Here is a 13,804-nt window from a genome sequence, read left to right on the forward strand (position 1 = left end):
CGAGACCCATACTCTGTGAGAGCAATCATTGCAATGCCTAAGATAGAGACATGACTGCATCTGTCAAACAGAGGAGAATTTACTGTCTTCATGGATAGGACAAGAAAAAAATGAATTCGTAGTTTTCATTTTTGTAAGTCAATACTAGTTTTCTCAGTATATCATTCCCAGTTCCCACATCCTCATTCCTTTCCGATCAGTGTTCTTCCTAACATTAGTATCACCGTTGTGGCAGGGATTCAAATTCTGTCCTGGGACCAAAGTTTATTTTGAAACTCTATAGTTTCAAAAGATAAAGAAATTATTTTCCATAGTCTTTGGAACTGATCGTTTATTCTATACTTCAAGAAAAATTGTAGGACTTTACACTCTGTAAGCAAAACATATCTATTACTAGGAAAAACTCACTCTTGGTTTTTGAATTTTTCAAGAACCATATGCACTATGAGGTGGGCACATTGACCTAAATGGTATTCCTGCAACAAGCACTTCATTTTAGATAAACGTGTGGTATTTCTGCTGATAGATTTCCACTCTTAATACTGTAACAACTTGTAAAACTTTTTGTTCTGAGAAGAAACCAAACATTCATACAGTCAAGAGTCTTCGTAAATAATTTTCAAAAACATTATTTATTTATTTATTTTGTCAGGGACTCACTGAGCAGCTCAGACTTGTAGTACTCCTCCTGTTTTCAGCCTCCCCATCATTGGGATTACAGGTGTGCAACACCACACCCAGACTCTGTCACTGGCTCAATGTGCCCGGGAGTGAGTCTGCACAGCATGCTGTACTGGGGATTGAACACTGGTCTCTGTGCTTGCTAAGCAGGCACTTAGTCCACTGAGCTGTCTCACCAGCTCTCAAAAATTTTTGATATTTTTATCTCTGCCACCCATATTATTCTCTGTAAAGAAGAAAAAAGATTTAACTGGTTAAAAAACACATTAAAGAATATGGTATATTACATATAATCACTATGAAATGTACTGAACTATTTGTCTCGTCTCTGATTAAGAAACACTACATTTTTTGCATAAGACATTTTACTGAGGTTATTGCTACTATTTATTATGAACAACAGAATGAAATCAATACCGATATTACTGCTGTAACCATCACCTCCCCAGAGACTTGCATCTAGCATCCGCTTTGTATCAACACCCGAAAGATAGCAAATCTGTGCGTGTAAAACTATGTAACTTAAAGCAGGCACCCTGCAGCTGCAAGAGTACTGTGAAAGCTTCTACATCCTCCAGCATTAGAGAGATGACTGTTTGTATTCCTTCTCAATCACTTGAAAGGCCTCACTAATTGAGCACCCCGGTGACCCATGGATTTCTATGAGTTGCTTAATGTATTGTTATTTGATGCATATTTCAAAAAAAAAAAAAACTTATTAGGAAACAATGATGTTTCTAGGAAAATAAGAAATGATGATCTGTATCTATCCGACTTACACCCTTATGTGTCAATCATTCTGCAGCTTTATAATTTGAATTCACAAACTATTGCAGGTGCTTGTCATTGACCTTGTGCAGTGCTTTAGTTACGCTCGCATTTCTGAAACACAATGTCTGATCCACACAACTGAAAAGAGGGAAGAGGTAGTTTGGCTCACACTGCTGTTTGGATTTGACTGGCTCCATGGAAGAGAGGAATGACAGAAAGGCACAGGGGAGGAAATACAACTAAAGACATTCTGGCCAGAATCAGTGAGAGAGATCAAGGGAGGAGCCATATCTTTCAGGGCCCATCCCCAGGGTCCCAACTCCTGCAAACTAGCCTCAACTTCCAAGTCCATTCAGCTCTAAATTCATCAGATAATTCATCCACTAATGAGTATAACACTTTCTTCTTTTTAAGAATAACTTTGACATTTATTTATCTAATTAATTAATTATTATTATTATTATTATTTTTTTTTTTTTTTTTTTTTTGCAGAACTGGGGATTGAACTCAGACCCTTGCATTTGCCAGGCAAGTGCTTATTCTACTGAGCTATCGCCCCAGCCCCAGTATAACACTTTCAAACCCAGTTATCTTCTCAAACCCACACTTATGTACCCATGCATCTTGGCAGGAAGATCTAGATTGAAAACCGCAGCATCGCACATTATAGCATTTTATGACTTTCAGTATAAATGCTAAACATGTGACTTGTGTTAGAGTAGATTAAATAGAATTACATTGATAGCTAACCACTTAGGGCTGGGAAAATTCTAAACTGATATAAATTATTCATAATTGCTTTAAAGTGTTCAAAGAGTTTGCAAAAGTTTAAATCAGCCAATTGTAGTCAAAATTATGAAGTGTGGTTGAAGTGTTTTTATTGGGTTGGTTTGGAATTTGTCCTTGTTAACTTTCTGCTATTCTGATACTGATGTCTGGGTTCCTTTGTTGCAACTTTGCTTGATGCTGTCATTCTTCCTATGCATATTCTCTTCCTTCCTCATTTTGTCACTTTTGCATTATACTTTGTTATGGCCTATACTCCTGTAGTGTCAAGGTACTCAAAGAACTTAGTAGAAAAATTATTGCCATTAAAAAAAATCAAAAGACAAAGGAAAACATACTACTACCCAGGAAACTAGCTTTCAGGAATAAGAAATAGTTGTATGAAGGTTTCTGGTTTGGCAATAACATTGAGATCGGTAGTAGATTTAGACTGGTATTTATTTGCTAGCTTCCCAGATAAGATGGAGTAAACCTAGAGTTACTTCAGACTAAACAGACAAAAAAAAATCATTTAATGAAAATCCAGTTAAGTGAACAATATATTGGTCATATGTTAATATATATGGAAGACCATTGCATGGTTTCAAGTATAAGGAAGTAATATTTGTTTTTACATTATTTATTACTCACAGATTTTGTCTTACTAGATTCCTTAAGATTTGCTTATTTCAAAAATCTTATGTTAACATATGTAAGCAGGAAAGATGATTTTGACTGCATTGGATGGAACTATAATAAAGGAGAAATGATATTTCTTTTTGCTTAGAAAGAAAGCTTTGCATAGATTGTTCATATATACTTAAGCATTTTTCAATGCATCAGTTAATTTGAAGTGCTGTGTTTCCATACTTTACATATATTTTATTGATTGATTGATTTTTGTATTTTTATTGAAGGGTCTACAAGGGTCTTTAGTGCAGTATCTTACTACTAGATTGAACTCATAGCGATCCACCCCTTTACAGCGTCTTGAGAGCTGGGATTACAGGTGCGCACCACCAAACCCAGTCTCAACAGGGCGCCCCAGGGGTGGGGCTGGCACTGAAGCCCAGGGATTAAAACCCTGGCCCCTGCACCTGCTTAAAAAAACCCAACAACTTAATTACTCCTTTTCTCAGGATGTTAATTGTATGATACCAACGTTCTAAAAGCTTTACAATATCTAAATGACTCTCGACATTTTTTCCTGTATTAAAGACTGATCTCAGGGTCTCACATCAAACAGGAAAGCACTGTAATACAGAGCTACATTCATATCATGCTGGCCTTAAATTATATTTTGAAAAATCTAAAGATAATTCTCAGGCTGACTTTGAACTTGCAAACCTTCTGCCTTAGCTCCCAAATACCTAGAATTAGGGGTGTGTGCCACGATGCCCTGCTAGCACATCTTTGAAAGTATATTCTGAAGCAATTCTAAACAAGGATTCTGATACAGAATCAACTATATTGCTTGGTATTTTTCATGTTCATCAGTATTGGGAGAAATATCTGAGAGAATGTGTGAATAAAGCGGGTCTTTCAAATGCCCACAACTCTTGTTGCGTCACTCTCATCTATTTAATTCAATTGTGAAGGACATGTGAGAATAAGAAGCATAAAGTACAAAAACATAAGATCACTCAGATAATACAAAATTTTTAATGGAACATTTCACTAAAAATAAAGTTATGATACAAAAATATTGCATTCAGCAAGCAAAATTTCCCCAGTAAAATACACATGAAGAATTACTTGAGATACAATTAGGTTAATATTTAAAGAACTTAAGAAGTGTACCATTTCAAGGTTGAAATGAGATAGAATGAGAGAGAAGAGGAGATCATTAATTTCAAAATTAGTTAACTATATACCAAGGAGTTTCTATCAAGGGAAAGGAAAGGAAAGCAAAAAACCTTGTTAAGTTATTTCAAACTCACTTTATTTCAATAGAGAAGTATTAATACTCCATAGTTACATGTAGCTACGTCTTCTTTAATTTATTGGAAAGATGTCACATAGCCTAATTTTCTTTCCTTCACAGAACTCGCTAATATAATACATTCTACCATGGGTTATTTGTTTCATGTGAATTATCTTTCCTAAGAAGGCTGAGACAGACTATAAATTTCTACCAGCATAATGTTTATTAGTGTTATTGTTATGTTTGCATTTTTGTGTCTCTATAATCCTCACAAATAGGTTGTGGAAAATTACTCCACTAAAAACATACTTAGCAAATGGATATTTCTAAAATAATCTGTAAAAATGCATGTAAATTTAGTTTTTGTACGGATTTAACTTGACATTGAATTGTAATGAATTAACTCTAGATAGTAAAAAATATGGGTAGTTTATTTGTCATTAGAAATATTTTATATCCATATACAGCATTAATTTTTATTTCTATATAGTCATGTAAATTACTGTATGGAATACAGTATGGAATATTGCTTGGCATCCCTAGCAAATACGTGTAATTACTAGCAATATAATTACAAAGATTATATTTTATCTTTGTTTTATATAAAAATGGATGGTATATAAGTCTGTATAACATTAAATTTTATAATCTATAATGATGAATTTTACTAATTGCCAATAATGAAATTACCAACAAGAATATTTGGGGCAGCATATTGACTTCTAACTAGAATATAGTTCAAACACAGAATATGTTATTTTAGCATTTGGAATTATGGTGCATTGTTAAATAGTCAATTTTTTAAATAGATAAAATAATATACTACAATAGACTAAAACATCTGGAGGTACAGTGGACAACAGGTGCTCAATAAATGTTTGGGGTAAGAGTAGTGACTCTTAATGACTTCATAATGAAGTAATTATTCATGTGTCATGCTAAAACTCCTTCTCCTAGAAATTGGATGCTGACAGTTTGCAGCAGACATTGCCTTTTATATACAATTTGTTAAAATAAATAAATTATACTTAAACATTCTTTATCTTGAGTAAAATTCATTAGTTTTAAATCCATTCTAATACTGCTATAATGAGCAACGAGCATAATAAAGTATGCCTACCCATAACACAATAAAAGTTTATCAGAATGGTTTGACACAAGATGACAATAAAATGAATGATTAGTTTTCAAAGTAGTGGCATCTGCTCTATGAATAATCCCAGAAACACTTTCCAATTTATATGCATAAATTCTTTATTCAGTAACAGGAGATTTTCAAAAGAGACATATGGGTTCAAGCAAGTACAGACATCCTTGGCACTAATTTTTTTTGTTAAAAGACTTTTGTTTATTTTCTCTTTTCCTTCAGGTAGTCTATACTTTTAATGTTCAAAAGATAACAGATGTATATTTATGCTTTAGAAAAAAGAATCCACATTCATGAACATGATTTGCTTTCAATTGTTAAAAATGTGTTTTGGGGCACTGATGAGATAGGTAGATTAAATCGAAGTATTAAAATATATCTAATACAAATATCTAGAAATATAAATGAACATTAGCATGTTATATCAGATTTCAGTACATTAGTTTAGGAACTGTTAACTAATGATTTTATTTTTTAGTTTTACAACTTGGATTAGTGCCTGTTTGCAGCACATGGTGATGACATTCCTCATGAGGCATTGGCGCATGGGTGTCGCACATTGAGGTTCCCTCTGCGTCTTGTTCCCTCTGCTCCACCATCTCTGCATCCCCTTCCACACGAGACATGTCTTCTTCTTGCTTCCTGTTATCTATCTTTTATGTTTCTCTTTGTTTATATTTTTGGGTTTCTCATAGAAAAGAAACCAGGCTGTATTTATGCTTATGTTTTTGACTCATTTCACTTGATGTTATTGGCCTTGTTGTAAATCCTCTTCACTATAATTGACTCAAGCTTATTCCTTATGGAAGAGTAGAACTTCCTTTATGTAAATACCATGTTTGCTTCACCTGTTCATCTGCTGATGGATATAGAGGCCACTCCTCAAATTTAGCTACCATGAGTTGTGCTACTATGAACAATGTGTTGTGTGGATCCCTGTAATCTGATTGCCTAAACCTTTTAGCAAGATGCCTGGAATGAAGACAGCTGGGTCAAATGGAATTTCTTGTTTGAGATTTTTTTAATAGCCTCTACACTGATTTCTCTAGTGATTATATTCTCACCAATCTCACCAAAAGTATAGAAGGCCTCCTCACCAATAGTTGCCATTGTTTGGTTTCTTGATTATAGCTATTTTTTTCTGGGGTAATATGGAACCCTTGTGTGGTTTTAGTTTGCATTTTTCTAGTGGTTCAAAATGGCTTCATTGATACTTCACAGAAGAAGAAGTAAAAAGTACAACAATTAGTATATTGTTTGCCTCAATCCAAATAGCTGAAACACCTTATCTACATTTAGAAGAACAATAACGTCATTTAATAGAACAATAATAAATATTAAGAACAACATTTTTAAAACTAGGTACCTTAACTAAATAGACATTAGGAACAACAGTAACTTTACAAGTGAAGTGAAAGTTAAATGAAGTTAGTATCATGTAGTATTTTCTCATTTTCATAGAAGCAAATTAATACGGAGACATTGTATTGTCATTAGAATTTAATTGTAGAGACTATCTAATTTCTTCTTTAATTTCATTGTTGACCCACTGGTTATTCAGGAGCATGCTATCTAATGTCTATGTGTTTACAAAGTTCTTATGCTTTCTTTTTGCCATTGATTTCCAATGGAAGAAGGCTATCATCTGACAATATGCGTGGGATAATTTCCATTCAGTTGAATTTACTTAAGAATATTCTATGAGCTAGTATGTGGTCTATTTCAGAGAATATTCTATGTACAGCTGAGAATAATGTGTATTCCAATGCAGTGGGGTGGAACAAGCTATAGACATCTATTGAATCCATTTGTTCAAATGTTTGATTCAATTCCATTATTTCATGGTAAATTTCCTAATTGGTACGTCTCTTAGTGATAGGATTGTATTGAGATAGTATTGAGATCTCTTCATGAAATTGTATTTGTGTTTATTTGACTTTTTATGTCTGTTAGTATTTCTTTTATACAGTTGAGTATGCCGATATTTCTTGCATATATATTTATGACTGTTATCTCTTCCTCTTGGATTGTTACAATTACAAGGATATACTGACCTTCTTTATCTCTCTTAATTAGTTTGGGCTTGAAAAATTACTTTATCTGTATACTGAAAGTTATGGGACACAATAAAAGCAGTCCAAAAAAGCAAATGTATACTAATGAATACCGGTATTAGGAAAACAGAGAAAACACAAATAAACAACTTAATGGTGAACCACAAACTTGTAGAAAAAGAAGACCATGCTATATGAAAAGCTTACAATGGAAAAATTATGAAATTAGAGCAGAAATCAACACATAGCAGACTAAGCAAACAATTCAAGAAATCAGTGAACTAAAGAATGAATTATTTTAAAGATTAAATGGAACTTCTGAATTCTTAGTCAACCTTATTTTAAAAAAGGAAAAACTTAATTCCACACAATTAAGAATGAAAAGGATGAAATAACAAAGGACCCTGCAGAAATCCAGAGATCATCTTTATTTATTTTGAAAACTTATATTTTAATAAGATGGAAAAGGATAGATACCAAGATACATATGAGTTACCCAAGATGAATCAATACTATATAAAAATACTAAATAAATCAATATAAATCAATGAAATCAAAGATGTAATTAAAAACATACCAGTAAAGAAAAGCCCAGGTCCTGACAGATTCATTTCTGAATTGTAGAAGAAATTTGGAGAAGACCTAGCATGACAATTTCTCAAACTCTTTCATGAAATTGAAAGGGGATAAATACTCCTTATTTCATTCCTAGAAGCAATTATTACCCTGATAATTCAAACCAGAGAAGTACCTAACTCAAAAAGAGAACCACAGCCAGTCTCCTTGATGAACATAGATGAAAAAATCCTCAGTAAGATACTGACAAAGAGAATTCAGCAAATCATGAGAAAATTGCACCTCATGACCAAGTGGGATCTATCCAAGGTATGCAGAGATGGTTCAACACACATAAATCAATAAATGCTAAATACCATGCTAACAGTGTCAAGGACAAAAGTCACATGATGATCTCAATAGATGCAGAAAAAGTCTTTGACAAACTCCAGCAAACATACATAATAAAAACCTTACAGAAAATTGGAAGAGATGGTCTTCACTTCCATCTAACAAAAGCCAGACATACCAATGTCCAACATCATACTAAATGAACAAAAATTGAAATGTTTTGCATTAAAATCAGGAACACAAAGACAGCCACTATCTCCACTCTTATTCAAGATCATCCCAGAAACTTTCGTGGAGCAATTAGACAACAGAAAGAGATAAAAGGAATAACAATAGGAAAGAAAAAATGAAATTGTCATTATTTGCAGATGACATGACACTGAATATAGAAGATGCCAAAAGCTCTACTAAAAACCTGTTAGACTTAATGCATAAATTCAATAGCCTAGCCAGATAAAAATTCAACATTCATACATCAATAGCCTTTCTGTACAAGAATAACAAACTTACTGAGAAAATAGGAAAATAACAACTTTCACAATAGTATCCCAAAAAAACCCCCATGAAATATTAGCCTAATGAAGGACATAATAGGACTCTAAATGGAGAAATCTTATAATTGAATAAAAAGGAGAATTTATAAGAATATCATAAAATGGAAAGCTATACCACATGCTTAGGTAGGAAGAACCAATGTAGTCAAAATAATCATACTTCCAAATCTGTTTTACATTTTTAATGCAATTCTTATAAAAATTCCAACAGTATAGCTTTTTTTTTTTTTGAATCAGGGATTGAACTCAGGCCCTTGTGCTTGCCATGCAAGCACTTACGCTATTGAGCCAACTCCTCGGCCCCAACAACAGCATATCTCACAGAATTGGAGAAACTAATTCTAAAATTTATTTGAAGCAGAAGATATCTACAATAGCAAAGACAATTCTGCACAACAAAGTCAAGGCAAGGACTATCATAAACCCTGTCTTGAAATTACACTATTAAGCTACTGTGATAAAAAGAATGTGGCACTGACAAATCAATGTGGAGAGATATGGGGGTTAAATGTATACTGCACAGTATTTTATTGGCAGGACAATGAAAATGTGCTTATTTCCATGTTTACTTACATGATTTTCAAGTCTTCACCTGTTAAAAATATTGTTAAAATCTTATAGTTATGGGTGTATGTCAGGGAAAAACCCAAAAATATACGCCATGAGATTGGGTACAACAAAATATGGACAAAATATAATACCTCCTTTCTGGTGCCATATGCCTATAATCACAGCAGAATAAGGCTGAAGGAGTGTAACAAGTTTCAGTCTTACTTGAGAAATTTAAGACATTATCTCAAGATATTTTTAAAAAGTATGGACTGTGTTATTCAGGAATAGCACATCCTTGGGTTTGATTTCTAGAACTGAAATCAATCACTTAGATGGAATAAAGATCTTTATATCTTGAGAAACTACTCACAAGAGTTAAGTTAAAAGAAAAGGAGACATAGGAAAGAATGGTCAAGTATCTTTGTAAAAATTTTTCTGAAATAAAAACATACATAACAAGTTTTGTCCTTTTGACAATTTTTCATTTACAGTTATGTGGTATGAACTGTCGTAGAGAATGACCATTGCTATTGTATTTCCTAAAACAAAGTCATTGCCCAGAACAGAAACTTTCAACAATTAAATAGTAATTTCCTATATTCCTTTTGTGTAGCTCCTGGAAAATTTGAATCAGCTTTTACTTCTATGGAATTATTCTTGATATTATATAATAGAAACATTCCAAATTTATACTTTTCAGTCTAACTCATCTCACCATGCATATTTTCCATTGTGAAGTATGTATTAGAATTTCTTTATCATGGCTCAGCACACTGTATGTATATGCCCCATTTTGTATAGTCGTGCATCTCTTGATGGAACTGCTGGTTATTTCTACATTTTATGCATTGGTTCAACTATCTCATGCATGTACATAGTTAGTAGAACATTTAAGTGATTTAATTTAGTATAGCTCTAACTTTTATTCTTATTGTTGGCTTAGTAGGCTTTGGAGAATAAAACAATTTTATGCATATTAACTCTCAACACAAAAACAAAAGCCAATAGTGGAGCATTAAGTGCTTTTAAGATTTTTCTCTTAAGTAAACACTTCCGCTTTATTCAAACTACTAGGCCATGACAAATAGAAATAAAATTATTTACAGAAAATGGTGTTCAGTTTAATATTAAAAGTACCACTTATGGAGGGCCAGCTAAATAGCTCAGCAGATTAAAGTGCAGGCCGAGGGGCCTGGGGCCTGATCCCAGGGTCTGCTGTGCTGGCCCCACTCTCAGGGCACACTGAGAAGGCAATTGAGACTGGGTGTGTGGCTCATGCCTATAATCCCAGCTCTTGGGAGGCTGTAAACAGGTGGATTACTATGAGTCCAATCTAGTAGTGAGACCTTGAACACCCTGTAGACCCTTCCCTAAAATAATAAAATAAAATAAAATCACCACTTACATTTTTCCTCATATTTAAAAATCAATGCAATTATTATAGAGTTAATGGAAATTGTTGATAATATGTTTTAGGATTTGTTTAATATAAAGATACAGATAGGGGGCCTGGGAGATTGCTCAGTAGAATAAGCACTTCCCTGGCAAGTGCAAGGGTCTGGGTTCAATCCCCAGTTCTGCGAAAAAAAAAATGCAAATAAATATGCATTACATACTATTGCAGCAAGTTCATTCAAAACAAAATACAGGAAACAATTAGAATTTAAACTTTCTGCATGTTATTTGCTTTTGCACAAATATACTCTAAATTCCCATTTGCACAAAATTCCTATTGTAAGGTAATTAAAAAGGAAAATCAATTCGAACACATTAAAAATTATCATCTTCAACTAATTTCCTTCTCCTTAATAAGATATTCATTTTAAATATTCACATGTTTAATATTTTGTATAAACATATGCTTAGTTTGGATTTTATAATTAAAATGTTTACTTTTAATATTTTTTCAGATGAATTCACATTCTTTATGAAAAGGCTGCCCATGAGTTATTTCCTCAACACGTCCACAATAATGCACCTGTGGACAATGGATTCTAATTTTCAGCGCCGCTATGAACAACTGGAAAACAGCATGAAGCAACTCTTCCTAAAGGCACAGAAAATAGTTCACAAGCTCTTCAGCCTTAGCAAGAGATGTCACAAGCAACCCCTCATCAGCCTTCCACGACAAAGGTAAGACAGGGGCCCATGGAGGTGACAGAGGATGTGTCTTTGACAATGAGGTCTAGTAAATGTAACTACTGTGAATGCAGGAGTGGTTGGATATACTGCAGTGTGCTATTTATAATAATAGAGCTTATTTGAACACAACATAGTCTTTAAGTTTCAAAATAATAAATTGCATGTATTTTCCAAAGTAATAGTAAAACGGGTGGCACATATTAATACTTCTTTTTTCCTTTATTATAATGCTAAAAAGCTCATTCTATCTCTATAGCCTACATTTAGGAAATGAAAAATTTCATTCTACAACTGTCTTTGGAAATTATGGTACTACCATTTAATATGAGTGAAGATAACTCAAAAATTCTGTGTCAGAAAATATTTGAAGAAGGTTTCACATCTCCTGATTTAAATAATATGGATCATTTGGTGTGATAAAAAGTTGTACTTACCTAGTTAAAGTCTGCTGAAAAATTCATCAAAAAGAAAAACTGCAGGAAAATATAGGGCAGTATCACAAAAATACATATCTATACCAGTATCTCTGCTATAGAATGTTCAAATATTGACTTGATGTTTAAATCATTAGGAGAAGAAATCTATAATTATAGATTTATTTCACAGAAACCCCCCAAAGATTTATACTCTATTAAAATCCCACTTTAAAATAACTTGTGGACCTCTTTTATTATTCATTGGTCTATGCTATATTCAAAATTTACAAAAACCTCTTCCAAAACTAACCAGAAGATACTTTCCTTAACTGCTCAATAAAAAGAAAAAGTAGTCACTCCTCATAATCACCAAGGTGATCCTACGTTATTCAGTCCTGCAAGTTATATGATCTACTGTTTGTCTGACAGACTTGTATGATACTAACATTTCAATTAAATTGGATCATATATTTTGTGTCTTTTGTTATTGGCATATTTAATCCATACAGGACTCTAAAGTGTCTATCTTATTATAACCACCTATCCTAGTGTAATGTACTGTCTTGGATTTTGTTGTGTGTCTTCCTAATTATATTCAGTGTAAAACATCTTTTGATGTGCTTCTTTTTTGGACAAAATTTTTTCAACTTTTTCCCACTGTTGTTTCATTATTGAATTGAAAGGGTACTTTATGTATGTCAAATAGCAGCCATGCTCTATTTGATATACAAAGATTTCCTTCCACTTTTAGATGTAAGATTTCATTTTATAATTAGCCTTTTTTCTTTCTGTGTATTTGTGTTGTTCATCATGTCGTAACACATATTAAACACATATTTTGGCAATTTTATTGATATTATCCTAGAACTCTTAATTTTCTTGATATATTTCATCTTTTCTTCATTTTATTTTCCATTCTAATCACCATTGTTTCTTTTTCTTTCTTGAACACTATCTTTTTTTTTTTATTCTTAAAAGTGAATGCTTAGATGATTGAATGGAGAACTTTCATCATTTTAAATGCATGCACTCATAATCATAAATAGTGCTCTCAGTAAACACTGCTTTAAATTTTGCTATTTTATGAGTCTCATATGTTTTCTTATATCCTTTTTGAATAAGATGCTATAATAAATGTATCTCTACTCCCTTAGGGGAAGCTCAACTAAAAATATGACTAGAAGAAAGCAGAGGTATTTGTGTATAAAGAATTTTGTTCCTTATATTGTGAAACAAAAGGCTTAAATCAGTGAAAAAAAATCATTTTACCACAAATAGAAAATACAGGAGTCAGGGAGATAGCTCAGCTGCATAAGTGCCTGCCTGGGAAATGCAAGGTCCAGACTTCAATCCCTGGTGCCAAAATAAAGGAAAATGAAATGAAGTAAAAAGAAAATTAATGAATCTTATTGTAGTAAGTCTGTTCATCTTAAGATTCTATTTGACAAATAGAGCCAGAGCTGAAAGTATACATGCGTACATACATACATACATACATGCATGCATACATAAGTTTAGGAGTTTTTAATAATAGCAAACAGTATACTCTGGCATATAGGTTTGCCATTACTGGCAAGCATTATGTATGATCAGATATATAGAGCCTCATTTGAAGCACAGGAAAAAGGAGGACAGTCGGGATGGCCATCCACAGAACACATAAATCAATGAAGGCTAAGTAGCCATGGTAAATGTGTAAACAGTGTTGTGATAGGGGAGGTGAATGGAAGAACACAAACTTCAAATTAGCAGACAGTACAGCAAAGCAGATCTTAAAAGCCATGTTGAATATCAATAGAACTAAAATAAACTTTATGTTGAAAATACAAATATACTATAAAATTACAACATTTATAAAGGAGCTATTGAAATCTCCCTTATATATTGGCTAT

The 13,804-nt window shown here is 32.9% G+C and overlaps 1 protein-coding gene across 2 annotated transcripts in view; it reads left to right on the forward strand.

Annotated features, from left to right (window-relative positions):
* Positions 1 to 13,804, forward strand: part of Brinp3 (BMP/retinoic acid inducible neural specific 3) — a 457,113-nt gene that overhangs the window by 376,998 nt on the left and 66,311 nt on the right. For both annotated transcript variants that reach the window (XM_004643978.2, XM_004643979.1), the window contains one exon: positions 11,265 to 11,487. In XM_004643978.2, coding sequence (XP_004644035.1) covers positions 11,265 to 11,487 — 223 coding nt within the window. The remainder of the gene's footprint in view (positions 1 to 11,264; positions 11,488 to 13,804) is intronic.

This window comes from Octodon degus, unplaced genomic scaffold, assembly GCF_000260255.1.
Source record: "Octodon degus isolate 3935 unplaced genomic scaffold, OctDeg1.0 scaffold00188, whole genome shotgun sequence".
In the NCBI taxonomy this organism is placed as follows: Eukaryota; Metazoa; Chordata; class Mammalia; order Rodentia; family Octodontidae; genus Octodon; species Octodon degus.